The sequence below is a fragment of the Sinohyriopsis cumingii genome, chromosome 3, assembly GCF_028554795.1.
Source record: "Sinohyriopsis cumingii isolate HCF-2022 chromosome 3, ASM2855479v2, whole genome shotgun sequence".
NCBI classification, from domain to species: Eukaryota; Metazoa; Mollusca; class Bivalvia; order Unionida; family Unionidae; genus Sinohyriopsis; species Sinohyriopsis cumingii.
In genome coordinates this window covers 57,028,997-57,045,941 of record NC_142963.1, presented here as the reverse complement: position 1 = coordinate 57,045,941, position 16,945 = coordinate 57,028,997, and the positions used below count along the sequence as shown (strand labels likewise).

Sequence of the window (16,945 nt, the reverse complement as noted above, 5' to 3'; positions counted from 1 at the left end):
ATATATATATATATATATATACACACACACCACACACATTAAAAATAACATGGCATTTAAAGTGTTGGTATAAAGCAATTTGATATACCAATACTATTGGTATACCCAACTGTGATCCGCCCATGGCACAATAATATGCTTATATAAACATTCTAGTGAATATCTGCAATTGATTCTAGATCAATGATCAATTTCCACACATTAATCATTAGTGACATATGAAAATAACAATAAAAAGTATTAATAATCCCTGTTTTCTAAATAATTTTAATATGGTTAACATTTTCATCACAATCCGGTCTGCTTTCTGTTCCCCCTTCCCTCTCATGCATAACGGACAAACCACGCAGATATGTGGAGTGAGACAGAAAAGGAATTTGGGCTGAATTAAAAGATTGAAATAGAAATTACACCAAGTAACCTACAAGAATATGGTTCATCATAATGATGTGTGTGCACTTTCTTTGAGATCTATCTACAGTGTTTATCAATGACACAAAGTTGCAAACCAGGTCGACATTATATGGTAAATTTCTTGGTTATGTGGTACACATACTGTGATGCATTTAGTGTTTTGTTGCTGTTGTTTCTTAACCATACTATAATGTTCTAAAAATCGATTATTATTAATTAAATGTGAAAATATACAAAGGCCTGCCTCTCTCTCTCTTTCTAGCAAGATACAGGCTAAAATCTATGAACTGATGAACATAGAGGATTTTTGTTTCTGTCATCCCACGATGTCTCTGGACTTATGAATGATGGTAAAAGTCAAACCGACGAAAGGATGAGATAGAGAGAGAAAGAGAGACAGAGAGAGAGGGAGGGAGGGGAGAATTTTAAAGTCAAACCAACCAGAGAGAGATAGTTTTAAAGTCAAACCAGCCAGAGAGACAGAGAGTTTATGGTCGGTAACAATGACTTAGATCAACTGTAAATACATTAAAATATTTTAATTAACTCTTGCTGGTTCATCATTTCACTTAGTTTCTATTCCACATTAATATTCATACACTGGTATGTGAATGGCTCAGCTTTCATGTGAATGATATAGCTAATCATGTGTTTGTGGTGCTCTATTTTTATCATTAAAACCATCTTTCATATTTAAATCAAAAGTGTGTATTATATTGATATAATCAATGTGAAGAAAAATAGAAGCTAAAAAAGAAAACAATCAACTTATCAATATGCAAAGGTGATTGTGAATAGCCAAAAAAGACATAGAACTACATTTTGTAGCGGACATACTCGGGGATGTGAGGAGTCCATTCACTCGATCAATACACAGATGCCTGTAGTAAAACTTAACTCCATTCAAAGGGCAAATATATGTATTTGCATGTGCTATAAATAAAAGATATGCACGGTTATGTATGCTGTCTCGATGATATACCACTCGTATAAACATTTCATTAAAAGGAAACTCGGCAAGCCTGGTTTCCTATCAATGAGAAGTTTATACATCTCATGGTATATCATTGATACAGTGTATACACTATACATACATTATATATATGACATGTGTGCCATACTGAAAATAAAACTTTCATGACAGATTTCTGTTAAACCAATATGCAAATTTTCAGAATTTATGTATTCTTTCTATCCTGGAGATCAGCTTTATTTTTGAGCATTCAAGGAAATGTCTTTTTTTTAATATATTGTACAAGCGTATACGTGCTCCACATTGACCAATAAGGAAGCCATTATACATTAGAGTCAATTTAACTCGGAAAATAGGTAAATATGAGGTAGGTAAATCATATGTTACAACTTAACAAACTCTGAAAATTATACTTTCATTTGTTCTTATTTACAAAAGAACTTATCGACAACAGTAACTGACATGTATAAGCAAATAAAGCAAACATGTTATACACATTTTAGTTAATTGCAGCGCAATCATATCAGCTTCACTAAACATCAGCAGTATAGTAAAAAAATTTCAGGTTTTTATTAGTTCCAATCTTAGAATTGTTGGCATACAGCTACTGGACAAAAATGATAATTATGGACACATAAGTGGTCTCAGGATCACCCACATGGCAGACTTTTAAACAAAAATTCTGATCCAATGTTCCTGTAAATTTGGTCCTAATTAATTGTGTTTTTCAATGTTTGTCTGCTTTTTTCTATTACATACACAGTTAACTGCACTGCAAGCATTCACATATAACGATCCTTCTAAATTTCTATTCCAACCCCCTACACCTCCCCAACAGTGACCCAGGGACATAATGAAAATATATCATATGATATATCTTCAGGCTATGATAGCATACATTAAGATTGGTCCAAAAATATTTGAAAATATCATTACAAATGAATTATTGTACATCTGACATTTGACCCTCTCCCAGGGAATCTAGGCACGGCAACCAACGATGGACACCCCTCTTGCAGATGGTTACCCCAAGGATAACACAACTAAAAAAAATTGTGAATTTGCATCCAGCAGATTAAGATATATGGTAATGGATGATGGTACAGACAATATGACAATGTGCCGCTGGAAGGCAAGGGAATAATGATAACCATGGTAATGGATGATGGTACAGACAATATGACAATGTGACCCTGGAAGGCAAGGGAATAATTATAACCATCATCTGTGCAGTTTCTAAGTGCCATGCATTGTAATCCACCTCCATTTTTCAGTAGGTTCAGCCTTTACCAGCAACCACTTAGCTCAACAATAACCAGTGGTTGATATTGTTGTCAATCTTGAAACTCTATATTTCCAGCCTGTGGTAAACTAGACTTGTTTGTAAAACAGGAAGACACGATTACAGACAAAAAAATTTAAAGAAACTTAAAAAAAAAGATTTCAATAAGTTCAAAAGTTACTTTAATGGCATTAAAATTTAATCAGGTTATTAACATATGGATATAAACATGGATACTAAGTTTCAAGTACCAATATGCTCAAAATGTGTAAATAATTAAAATGTGATTTATCATTGTGGACATAGTACAAGGAAAACTGTTAGGCAAATAGAAGCATAACATGATTGTACATACTCCACTGAAAGGCTGATACAATTACACTAAACATTTTATGCTGCTCCATGAGAACCACGCTCCAGTTTTTCACCACAAATAAAAAACCAGATAAACTTTCACACACACACAACCACCACAAAAAAAAGATGTCAAAACCAGTCTATGCAGTGTCCAAATACTTTACCTGCTGCTTGCACATGTAACAAGAAACAAAGTATAACTTCCAAATATCAAAATATCAATGTTTAACATGAAAATCAATAAAGATGCACAAAAATGACATCAAAAAGAGATTGCAGTAATTACTTGGTTTTGCTTCCTAATAGGTCTGGTTGTTACTCAAACTTTTTATGAACATGGAGTTTTCTGGTTCCTCTTTACATATATTTATCTATTTGAAAAAGGTTAACATTTTTTTGTAAAAATGGAAAAGTATTTTTATACAGATAGATATATTGGGAATTCCTGTATTTTTATGGCTATACATTTTTATGGTTCTGCAAAAAATCATGTTTTCATTTGTTCTTAAAATCTGATTGGGAAACATTTCTTATTTTTTCCAATAACTGTTCATTCAGTATTCAAAGGTGGTTTGTAACCACTGCAAAATCTGTTAAAAATTCACATATTTATAGTGAGCTTTCTTTATAAAAAAAATTAACGTAATGCTTTGCATTAAAAAAGGTCAAGAATAAATGCACTTTCACGATGAACCTGCCAAGATTGAATAAGTTTCCACAGTACACAATGCTCTGTGTGCAAAATGCAATCACATGCATGCATGTCACAATCAGTCTTTGACAGAAAACCATGATACAAACTGGCTTCTCACACATGTGAAACAATAAACATCCAAGGTTGAGAATATCATTAACAAGTTGTTGTTTTTATGGGTTTAACACCATTTTCAGCACATGATAGGTTGTACATAGCTGTCAGCATAGCCGTTGGAGAAAGAACCCAGGAAAACTCATGAAAAAGTAAAATGCCAACATCTGCTTTTATATTTTTAATATTTACTTTAAAAGAAAACACACTACTTGCACTTACTGACAGAAAATAAGTAATTGTGACCCGTTTTTCACTGAGGTCATTCAGTTAAATTAAAGGATTATTTTTATATAATTCCACAATGAATTTCTACCAGGAACTGTTTAGTGAATATTCTTGGCTACTTGTTAGAAAACTGTTTCCTTTTATTTCAAACTGCTTTTGGTTTTCTTGCTTAGACTTGTACATACAACTTAACAGCACCATTAAACTGCCAAGAAAATTTTATGAAAACTGGACCAAGAAACTGATACCCCTCCCCCAATTATAAATATGCCCCTAATCCAATCCTTACAATTCAACACAGCCATTAAAGTCCCATTAACTAAACACTTGTAAATGTCGTAGTCTTCTACTAACAGAAAGAGGGCAGTCATTACAGCTTTGCCATCTGGAGAGGAAAACTGAGGCAACGAGACGTTCATTAACTTAGGTACCTAATAAAACTTTCAAGAAAGAAAGTTTATATTCAACTAACTTACAAATTTCTCTGCAGCTATGGTCTTATTACAGGTGACTTCAATTTGGTTGGATGGGTTGTTGATAGTAACATCTAAATCACTAACAGACATACTGGAAATTACAGTTGTGCCAACTGGAACATTCTGAAAATAAAATATAAATCACACATTTATTATCAAACTGAAAATGTGCAACAAAGCAGCTTCCTCCTGACATGTTTAATGACTTCAACATGCACTTTACTGGGACCAACCACAAGACCACGATGGTGAAGGAAAGCACCTTGCAACTGCACTAACAAGGTTCCAATACTTTAGTACTTTTATCATCATCCATACTGTGCAAGCTTAAATTAAACAGGACAACAGTGACTTGTTTTCCAGCATACAATAGACCTTAGGTACACATCAATATTCTTAAAATATATTTTTCTGAATAAAAAGTGCACACAATTTGTGAAACCAGATCAGGAAAAAACATTATTATATTAATGATGTATCTAATAATTCTCTCATTAAATTTTTGTTTTGCATCATCAAACTTATTTACTTTGTGAAGGTAGTCTGCTTTTGTAAAATCACAGCTAACAATATTACAATATTATGTCACCATATATCAAGGTGTATTGTGAAGCTGTGTGGTTCCTTCATCATAAAACCTGACTCCAAATCTTACTTGAGTATATTTTATCAAAATATTAAGTTTTATGATGAAGGGGTCTGCAGTTTGAGCAAATGAGGATGATATTAATTATAACAACCTTCCTGGTCTTAAAAATCAGGTTAAGTGATTCTGAGTGTTCAAGTCAATCATCTTAACTTTTACATTTCTGTCTTTTTGAGAAGAAAAATGTATTATGCAAACATGTCTCAGCTATGCTTGATTGTTTTTCATCAAAGGGTCATGAAATATGATAGTTTATTGTCGTTTTCTTACATAACCATGAATAGCATACTCCCATGGCATCACACAACATAAATTGGCAAAAAGTGCTTTTCATACATTAAGAATTTTTGTATTCAGTTCCAAATACTTGCCTCATCCAAAGTAGTGCTGTAGGTTGTTTGTTGAAACTGTGGAGCATTATCGTTGACATCTTTGATCACAATTGTTGCTGTGACCTCACTTTCCTATTGAATAAAACAGTGTAGATCAAATTAGTCAGTCCAATCCCCAGTTCAGTGGTCCAAAACCAATTTAAAAATGAAAATTAGAAAAGAAAAAATCTCTAATTGCTTTGCTATCAAAAGATGCACATAAAAAACATTGGTATTTCCAGCAAACCTTGACTAAAATTGATCATCATTCTGTTGTTAAATACCAGCTAACAATATACCTCTCTTAAGTGTCAATTGTTGTTATTACATCAAAATAACTTCCCTGATATTTCAATGGTGTGTCACTACTAATATCAACATAAGCTTAAAATCATAATGGAGAAATTAGCCAGCTGAAAGTTACACTGGCAGATTGAGTCAAGTATGATGAATATAAGCAAGATAAGAAACACTAACACATTTGTACATATGACATCTCTTTACCAAAGACAACCTACTGGGAAAGCAAATGCTTCATTTCCATGCAAAGAGCAGTCATGATTTATGAGACTACTTAAATCAGTACAAAACCATTGTTAAGTTTGGATACACCTGTCTATTGTCCAGATGACCACTAAATACACCTCTCCCTCAATAGCTCATACACAACAGGATCCAAAAAGACAGACTACAATAAAAGCAAGGACACAAGTTACTGAGGGACCTCTGAAGAATTAAGGAGATGCCATCCTGGATGGACACGGATGCTAAGAAGATCAGGGTGGGGGTACTGCTTAGTGGTCTAATACTCATTTTATAACTGCGTTTGGAATGATTGTCAATAAAATTATTTTTCAATGCAATTGTTAGCTTTTCTGTATAATTTAACTTTATTTTCAAGATAACTAACCTTTGAATAATCAATATAAACATGATTCCAAGAGGTTTCAACACAATAATAATATTTAAAGTTGCGTACAAGTTCAGGGATCGTCCTGGGCTTCGCCAATGTCGCAAATTGCGATTTTTTTTCCTTATTGGCGACAAAAATATCCCACCTGGCGATTTTTTTGGCGACATACTTTTTGGTTATTTAATTTGTACATACAATCATGGATTTGGACTGAATAAATTTAAAGCCAGAACGAAAGGAAGCCACAAACTTGACTAAGCAATGCATTGGAATCAATCTGTTACACAAACGATCCTTTGTTCTTATTGACAACCCTATCTTTACAGTGCATTGTTACGTCATAATCTGCTTATGCTGACATCTGGGCTGAGTACTACTGTATGCTGCGATACAGTCAATCATGCTACCGCACTATACCTACAACTGACCGACTTCTGAAGACGCGAATAGAACAGATACAATTAATTGTATGGCTAATCCTTCTGTTTTATTTTTTTTGTTATTTTTTTATACATATACCAATACAGTAGTTTTGCTGAACCTTCATAGAAAACTGATAACCTTTGAAGTACCGACTACTGTGTATAAATACAAAGCAAATGGAAAAAATCTCAAATCACAATTACATCTGTCGCCAGTGCAGCATTTTACTCATTGATCTTTTCCTTTTGCCATCAGTCCCGTGTTACGGCTACAGAGACTTAAACTCCACAACAAGAAATAGCAAAAAAAAAAAAAAAAAAAAAAAACAGTTTTGCATAATTAATAATAATTATTTATTTCTCAAAATACAGGAGTGAAAGAATCCCTAAATTGGGTGTGAATTTACGCTTATATATACGGTCCAATATTGCCAGGAGTTGACTCGTGTAAGTTTCATTCGTGGGAATGGAGATCCTATTTTTCTTGTCGAGAAAATTTATACAGCATCCAGTGATCATTCTTGGGATTTAGGAAGCAATTCCCTACAAGCTTTGTGAAGCTAGCCATAAAAAGGGGGGGGGGGCTGCTGAGAGACTACTGGTGTCACCTGCCAGCACTGAGGACTGTGAACGTGGATTCAGTAAGATGAACCTCATAAAAAGTGACATCAGAAATAAGCTCTGCATCTCATCTCTCGAGAATTTAATGAGAATCAGCATGTACAGATGTGAAAAATTAGACTTTGAAACTGCATTCAACAAGTGGGCAGCCCTAAAATGGCGACGGATCTTCATGTAACACTTTGTAACATTTTGTTAATGCTTGTTGTAATTAAAGTAGTAACTAATCCATCTTTTGTAATTTTCATTGCCTGTTACATTAATAGACTAAATTAACACTTGGAAAAATGTACACTACTTTTTTTGGCGACACTTTTTGAAAATTGGCGACAAAATATTGAGGTTGGCGATTTTTTTGGCGACAGCTTTTTAAAAGCCAGGACCATCCCTGCAAGTTGTCAACTGAAATGAGTTCATCTGACACTACTGTGAAACCTAAGCTCTTATGTGGGTAGAATTTGCATGCCTTTTCACATTTTTTAAATTCCATCCCCTTGATTTCATTTGAATCAAAAGATGTAGTTGACCTGATAATATAAAGGTTTTTTTTAACTGATTTCAACAATACAGCAAATGCTTCCACAAATCAGATATCAAAATACAGTTGGCACTTAATCAGGTTTTTAAAAACACTAGTGGACATAGCTGTCACAGCAGAACGACACTTTTTGTATTTAAATACAGGATGACATACTGTATTTGTGGTGATTACACTGAAATGGAATTAAATATGGAACTACAACATGACAGAATTACTAACCTTTTTAATGATCAAAATGTCATAGAATATTGTTATTTACAGTGTACTGAGAATTTTGGCAATGAAAATTTAATCAAATATACGACTTCTTATTACAAGTTGCAAATTTCATGATTCTGATTCAAATTTGCTGAAGTAACTGCCATTTTCAATGATAAAACTAGCAATATATCAAAGGTTAATTTACTTTTTTAGAATAATTTTCTTCACATTCAACAAATATGGGCCAAGTCTTGTTCAATTTTCTATATATTTTTTAAGATCCATGCCAAACTTCACATTATAATCAGGTAATTGCAAGATATCTGGATACGAGTTATCATGGCAGAGGTGTACAAAACTTTTATACAGGAATTTCAAGTTTCCAAGAAAAGTAATTCAATGTAAAACCTTAATAATAATAAGACAGGTCACTGACCTACTTTTGCACTTGAGTTCTTTTTAAGTAAATGCATAAATAAAATTTCACAAATGCATTGGTGCCAAAGAAATGAATTAAAAAGCAAACACCATCACAAATAAAGTCACAAGTTATATCAATGTCTTAACTAAGCCTTGTAGGTGAGACAAAAATCATTTTGCTTGGTTGCAGGTACAAAGACATAAGCATTGTACAGTAGTGAACCAACAGTGATCATATATCAAGGGATTAATATAACAAAACAAAATTATACTTACTTCATTTGTGGTACCTGCAATATAAGCAACAAATGTAACAGCGACCTCCTTATTCTGAAAGAGTGAGAGAAAATTTTTTAATCAAAATTGACTGGGAAAAATACAACTGATGATGAAGTCATGACCCTAAATTATATAACACAACGACAAATAAAGTTTGATTATTTACTGTTTCACCATCCTATAAGCCACCATAAACATACATATTATAAACGAACATATTGCAAGAAAAAACATTTAAAAAATATGTCAGTATGGAGATCCATTTAGAAAGAGCATCCTTTCAAGAGGAATTGCGATAATGTGTATGTGCAGTTTCATGACAATGCTCCCAGTTATTTTAAAGCAGTAGCAATAAGAAACAGTTAACGAGAGAACTCCATTTTTGTTGAGCATACATGTTGTTTTAGCTGAGTATAAAGCTTTAACAATCAGGTTAACTTAGGGTGTGGATGAACATAAACAACTACAGTCACAGGTGTCTTAATTAAAATGCATCTGATCAAAATGATCGAATAAATAAGCCACAGTCTGCACGTTGTGCCCAAGCTCAAAGGTTTGTTGCAAACCTGGTGATCTTCACTTCATGGACAACTGGTTGAGCAAGTGTTTTGCAGAAATTCTTGTTATGGACTGAATCCATGACAGAAATGAGAAAATATAAACAAATGAAAAAGTTTAACTTGAATGCAAAAAAATTCTTGGACTCTGACCTTCAAAAAAAGGTCAACAGGATGAGGCAGTGTGCTGAACAATAATGTTTTTGTATCAGAATGATTTATTCCAAGCATAAACATCATTAATGGTTTATGAAATAAGAACATAAAAACACAAACCAAAACCTAAGTGTACATCTTCCATGAACATCACTTCAACATTAATGTTAAAGGGTGAAAACCGTGGACTGCACAATTAATTTTCTAAGCTTCCCAATTATGAAATTAATCTAGTGACAGTTTGGAAACATAAGTAAACAAAAACCTTAATAAATATTCTATGACCCTGAATTTTTACCCTAATATCAATCATGTGAGTACGTGTGTTGCAGAATGAACTGTTTGTACTTCACAAGAATTCATCCATAGTTTGAACATACTCTATTAAGGCGCTTTAGTCAACATTAAGCAAATGAATAAAAATTGACAAAATCCTTGAAAAAACTGATGATGCTGTTGGCTGCAGAAAAGTAACGCTATCTCTCACATTTTTAATAACATGGATGCTACATAAACCACTCAGATTTAATCAAAGTTGAAAACCAATGCAAATATCAGACATTTTTATTAACAAAATTTGATCCCCCTCAACTACCCTGTGGCAACAAACCTTGTTGTCTGCACATTCTTTCCAAATGTTATTTCAGATATGCTTTTTAATATAAAACAATTAAATTTAAAAATAAATGGTCTGACTACACGTTAAATAAGTTAAAGTATTCTTTTTCAACTTGTGTTAAATATATGACAAATTGTAAAAAAATGACTTAAAGAAAGCTTTAAGGGAGAATGGATTTGTACTGAGGTACCTTCTATAAAAAAAAATGACTTAAAGAAAGCTTTAAGGGAGAATGGATTTGTACTGGGGTACCTTCTATAAATAAAGCATTATTATTATTATTATTATTATTATTATTCTCTGTCTCTGTCTGTCTCTCGGTGAGGACAGAGTTCAAGCTAGTAACCTAGATGCATATAAGATATGACATCTTCCTTCATGAAACATTCTATGAAATATGATGGCCCTTCTCAAGTGGTGCAAACAGGGTATAATGCATTGACTAACAAATGCATGGATGGATGGACATAATCAGATATAACCAGAATACAATTCATGAGTACATAGCCACTGCTGTGAACTTCTCTAGTTGTTTCCAGTAGCCACTGTAAACAATATTTATCATGCAAAAAATAAAATCTGTCTAAACTGACATAGTTTTTTTACATCTTAATCCCAATGAAGGGCATAAAAGTCATGAAACAAGAAAATAGAATTACAGAGAGGCTAAAACTATAATGTGTTAATGCAAATCACAGAGTTTGTTTTTCAGTTTTGAAAATCATAGGTCGTAAAATCTGCTTTAGATGATATGATCATTTTTCACCTCATGAAAACAGTTTTAACTTGTGGGGAATCACAAGCAACATTCATACATGCATGACCACCTTGATGAATACACCTGAGGCCTTAAAAGACCACATGTACTCCACTGTTCAAATGTGCATATAGTCAAACCTGTTCCAATGGTCACCTTTATACAGAGATCACCTGGTCACAACTGCCATTGTACCCACCCACCCCAAATAAATTTCCTGTATACATGTTATGTACATAACAATTACCTGCTTTCTGTGGTCAGCAGCCAGGTGATTCCTAACCAAAATAATGTATTCTCTGTGCTTTAAATTTTTGTCGGAACAGCATTTATTCAAGAGAACATCTACACATCTAATTTATGACCATATAACATCTGTGGATTCAGCAGAAGCTGGTTGAAAACTCTGCCATATTACAGAGAAATTTTAACAATTTTAATAATTGTTTACTGACATAAAGTAGATGGGTCATATATAAATATAATATATACATTATCAGTTCTAGGGTATGTAATTATTTCAGAGATCATGTAATAGTAACAAAAAACAGATCACATACATGTGGATGTGACATGGTTATTGATTTTATGACAGTTATATAAAGGTTTACAATACCATAAATATTTGCATTTTGATTTTTTAGGGGAAATTATGACTGCCAGATAACGATGTTTTAACTTAAGTCAATAAGGTAATGTGAAAAGAACATGCCTTACAGATGTTTACTTTTAACAGTAACATACATAGTGTTAAGTTGTTTATACTTTCAATGTTTGTAGTACCCATTGCCAGAAACATGATTTAGAAATAGGCTACTGTATTGGTTCTCAATTATGTATACTGAACTTGATCTACATAATCACCAATACAAACAAGAATTCTGATCCAAAGTTCCTGTAAATATGGTCCTAATTGTGTTTTTCAATGTTTGTCTGCTTTTTTCTTTTACATACACAGTTAATTGCACTGCAAGCATTCACATATAACGATCCTTATAAATTTCTATTCCAACCTCCTACACCTCCCCAACAGTAACCCAGGGGGCATAATGAAAAATATATCATATGATACATATTCTGGCTATGACAGCATACACTAAGATTGGTCCAAAAAATATTTGAAAATAATATTACAAATGAAATTCTTGTACATTTGACATTTGACCCTATCCCAGGGAATCTAGGCATGGCAACCAATGATGGACATCCCTCTTGCAGATGGTTACCCCAAAAATAACACAACTAAAAAAAATTGTGAATTTGCATCCAGCAGATTAAGATATATGGTAATGGATGATGGCACAGACAATATGACAATGTGCCGCTGGAAGGCAAAGGAATAATGATAACCATGGTAATGGATGATGGTACAAACAATATGACAATGTGCCCCTGGAAGGCAAGGGAATAATGATAACCATGGTAATGGATGATGGTACAGACAATATGACAATGTGCCCCTGGAAGGCAAGGGAATAATGATAACCATCATCTGTGCAGTTTCTAAGTGCCATGCATTGTAATCCACCTCCATTTTTCAGTAGGTTCAGCCTTTACCAGCAACCACTTTGCTCAACAATAACCAGTGGTTGATAATGTTGTCAGTCTTAAACTATATTTCCAGCTTGTTGTAAACTAGACTTCGTTGTAAAGCATGAAAACACGATTACAGACACCAAAAAGTTTTAAAAATGTTTTTAAAAAGATTTTAAGAAGTTCAAATTTAATCAGGTTATTAACATATGGATATAAACATGGATACTATGTTTCAAGTCCCAAAATGCTCAAAATGTGTAAATAATTAAAATGTGATTTATCATTGTAGACACGGTACAAGGAAAACTGTTAGGCAAGTAGAAGCATAACATGACTGTACATACTCCACTGAAAGGCTGATACAATTACACTAAACATTTTATGCTGCTCCATGCGAACCACGCTCCCGTTTTTTCACCACAAATAAAAAACCAGATAAACTTTCACACACAGACAACCACCACACAAAACAGATGTCAAAACCAGTCTATCCAGTGTCCAAATACTTTACCTGCTGCTTGCACATGTAACAAGAAAAAAAGTATAATTTCCAAATATCAAAATATCAATGTTTAACATGAAAATCAATAAAGATGCACAAAAATAACATCAAAAAGAGATTGTGGTAATTACTTGGTTTTCCATTTAATCAAGTTTCATGATCCTAACATGAAAGAAGCCTGACTCATGAGAAATGAACTTGAAACACAACATTTAAACAAAGTTAGTAACCTATGATATACCTGTGATATTGGTGTAGCATTCACCAAGCTGCATCCTTTCATAAAGTTTCACAATTCTAATGCATTTACAGTGTGCAAACAACTACAAAAACATAATTAATGATAATCTTATATTTAAAAAGTTAGCTCCCTGACCTCTTCCCAAGATGATGTTTGTCATATCTATGTATACGCTTTTACACATGCAGACACCAGAGGGTCATAGTACATCTCTTCCCAAATTCCCTGAGGTGAGTTAATGGAAAAATGTATATGAAAAACTGAGAAATGACATTAAAAAAAAAACAGAGTTATGTTGTCCTTTACCAGCCTTTTTTGCTATTTTTGCCGGCATGAAAACTTAAATATTTAACCAGATATGGGGTTGTTCCTGCTCTAGTTACCAATTCTCGGTCCAGCAATCTTGGTAGATAGACAATCACATCTCCTGAAGTCATGTTCACAAGAAAAGGAATGGTGCCCACTCCTCTGACACCATATAAAATTGTAGACTGAGTATTGACCACACCATTCACTACATCATCTGCTTTTAGGGTGTATACTATATCATCTGAAACGAGGCAGAAAAAATATATGATGTGGCTATGATGTGGCTAACAACAAGGGGTATTCAAGTTCTATCTGAGGGATTAAACCAAAATCTTAAAATTTGTTGCTTTTTTAGATGAAGATGATCCTAAATATACAGCAACATTCCAACTTTATTTTTTTAAATTCTATATTTTGTACAATTTGGAGCAAGGAACATCTCCAAATAAATTTTCAACCTGTCATTGGCTTTCAGGCAAGTCCTCTTTGCAGGTTCTTAACGCTGTACAGTCTTTACTGCTAAAACAACTATCTGATAGGTGTCATTTATACATAAGTTTATACATGCAGAGGGCCCCCGAGTGGCCGAGTGGTCTAAAGCGCTGTCCGTCACGGATCACTGCCATCTCACCTCTGTCTGCGTGGGTTCGAGTCCAAGGCTCGGCAAATGTGGATATGTGAGAAAGCTTGCCGGTAGCTTCTCATGGGTCAGTGGTTCTTTATGGGGTTTTCCCGGTTCTTCCTCCACCATTAATACTGGCTGCCATGTATAGCCTATCTTGTGCTGAAAAATGGCGTTAAACCCTATAACAATAACAATAACAATACATGCAGCACTCACTCATTTATAAAACTACCCATGAAACTCAAAGACTGTATTTCTTTAGTGTAAAATGGCCTTATATTTAAACACAAAATGCACCTAATTTTACTACTACATAATAAAATGGCACCCATTACCATACCTTATAAAAGGAACAGTCTCTGATATACAACAAGTTGTATAAATTTTTCATTAAATGGAAATAAGGCTTGCTGAGTTTCCATTTCATGAAAAATTTATACAAATACATGTAGTAGGAATCCATCAACATATCATTGGGACTTCTGCACTTGAAACCAAAGTACAAATTTCAAATCTAATTACATGTATGTATGTGTGTGTATGTGTGTGTGTGTGTGTGTGTGTTTTTAAATGCATGTATGCATGCATGCATGTATGTATGTCTGTATGTGCATGTATATGTATGTATGTGTGTATGTAGTCATGCATTTATGTTACACATATACAGACCTAATCAGTTGATAAGATCCTCAGTTCAAGTCAATGAGGTCTAATATGTTGATAAACATTCTGGTGGATCTTAATACAAGGCATTTTAGCCATCTGTCTGACAGTAAGATTGTACTGTATATATTCAAACATTCATCTTCAGGAAACTGGAACAAACTATAAACTTGCTACTTTTCTTCCGATACAAATACATGCTATAAACAAAATGTACCCAAGCCCAATCTATCCTCATACTGGGAAAAATGTATAATTCATAATATTTTCCCCAAAGTTTAATCTCCCTGGCATGGCCTCCAGCATGGTAACAGTCAAATGCGGATAGACAGCTGACTGGTTGTTGCTGTTGTTCTAGGGTTTAACGCCATTTTTCAGCACAAGATAGACTATACATAGCGGTCAGTATAACTGGTGGAGGAAGAACCCTGGAAAACCCAGGGAAGAACCACTGACCCACGAGAAGCTACTGGCAGGCTTTCCCATATACCCACGCTAGCCGAGCCTTGGACTCGAACCCATGCAGACAGAGGTGAAATGGCAGTGATCCAGAACGATGAGCGCTTTAGACCACTCGGCCACTCGGGGCCCCTCAGCTGACTGGCAGTTAATGAATGCTGGGCCATACCATAAACTAACTTGACCTCATGTACGGTAAGCAAACATGTGTCACTATAAGGGCTTGAAAGAATTTCCTGGAATCGAAGACAAGACCATTATATCTCTATAACTACAGAGTGTTAAGTCATCTATGATATCCTTGAGCAATAACAAAAAATTTAAATGGGCTCTAAAGGCCTCGTGGAAGGTTGGTCAGTTGACCAAATGAGATTCTTCTTTAAGTAAAGTCATTAACATCATTATTATTATTATTATTATTATTATTATTATTATTATGCACCACTCCTCAATTATCATGAGATTCTAGGAAGGTCAGTATGCATACAACATGCCAAAAACTCATGTTGACATGATCTGAGCCTAAAACCTTAACCAAAGCCAGTAGTGAGTGTGTGTGTTCTCAGTGCAAGACACATGATAATCCTTTTGATTTTTGTTATACAACTCTGTTGGGCTTGCAGCAGCACAAAATAGACATACAGTTCACTTTTTTAAAGACCATTTTGTAATCATTTATTCTTGATTCATCAGTTTTTTTCTATCTCAAGTTTGCAAACTTCCCCGTCATTCAAAAATGTAGAAATAAAGAATATCTCTTGGATATTGTGTTCAGTGTTTGTTTTGAGCATATATGTCATCTGTTATGCTGACAAAGAGCTTGTTTAGTGTGCCAAATGTTACAAAACTGCTTTGCACATGTGTGTGTGTGTGTGAGTGTCATTTTGGATTGTTTACGTAGCTTTAACAATTTTTCAGTCATATCGCTATGATATCTGCAGTGTGACAGTTTATAGTGATGTCTAGGACTGGGAAATCATGCCGCAGACATGTAGTATGATGTCCCACCCAGTAACATTATCTTGACACCAGGCCGACCAGTCCTGACACTAACCTCTTAATGGTGAGTGCCAAGCAAGGCAGCTGTTAGTACCATTTTTGTAAGTCTTTGGTATGACTTGGCCGGGGTTCGAACCCACAACCTCCTGCATCCTGCATCTGAGGCAGATGCTGTAACCCGCAATGTTTTGTACTTGTCTGCTTGTGTAAATATGGTGTTAGAGATCACAAGGCTGTGTTCAGCACATCTGCCAAGGAGAAACAAACCATTGCTGTTCATTCTGCCAACTCCATGTTTCCCAATCACACCACTCCAATTAGCTTGGTTCATGCCAACTCTGGCATTGAAATCTCCCAGGAAGAACAGCTTGTCATAGCTGGAACAGACCTGAGGATAGAATCCTTGTGAGTATAGAACTATTCCTTGGTGTCACCTGGGCATGCCATGGCTGGGGGTGTAGGTACTTATGATTGTCAGGAAGCATTTGCCTCTCAAAGGGTTGCGGAGTTTCATGAGTCTTTCGTTAATGCACATTGTTAGGTGGCTCAGTTAGCTGGACCTAAAGCCAA

The 16,945-nt window shown here is 34.4% G+C and overlaps 1 protein-coding gene across 2 annotated transcripts in view; it reads right to left on the bottom strand.

The window, feature by feature from the left end:
* LOC149802902 (cadherin-87A-like) overlaps positions 1 to 16,945 on the bottom strand; it is a 189,389-nt gene that overhangs the window by 156,803 nt on the left and 15,641 nt on the right. For both annotated transcript variants that reach the window (XM_089952397.1, XM_089952398.1), the window contains exons 4-7: positions 13,704 to 13,870; positions 8,950 to 9,003; positions 5,556 to 5,648; positions 4,539 to 4,661 (exon numbers count right to left, since the gene is read on the bottom strand). In XM_089952397.1, the coding sequence (XP_089808523.1) occupies positions 4,539 to 4,661; positions 5,556 to 5,648; positions 8,950 to 9,003; positions 13,704 to 13,870 (437 nt within the window). The remainder of the gene's footprint in view (positions 1 to 4,538; positions 4,662 to 5,555; positions 5,649 to 8,949; positions 9,004 to 13,703; positions 13,871 to 16,945) is intronic.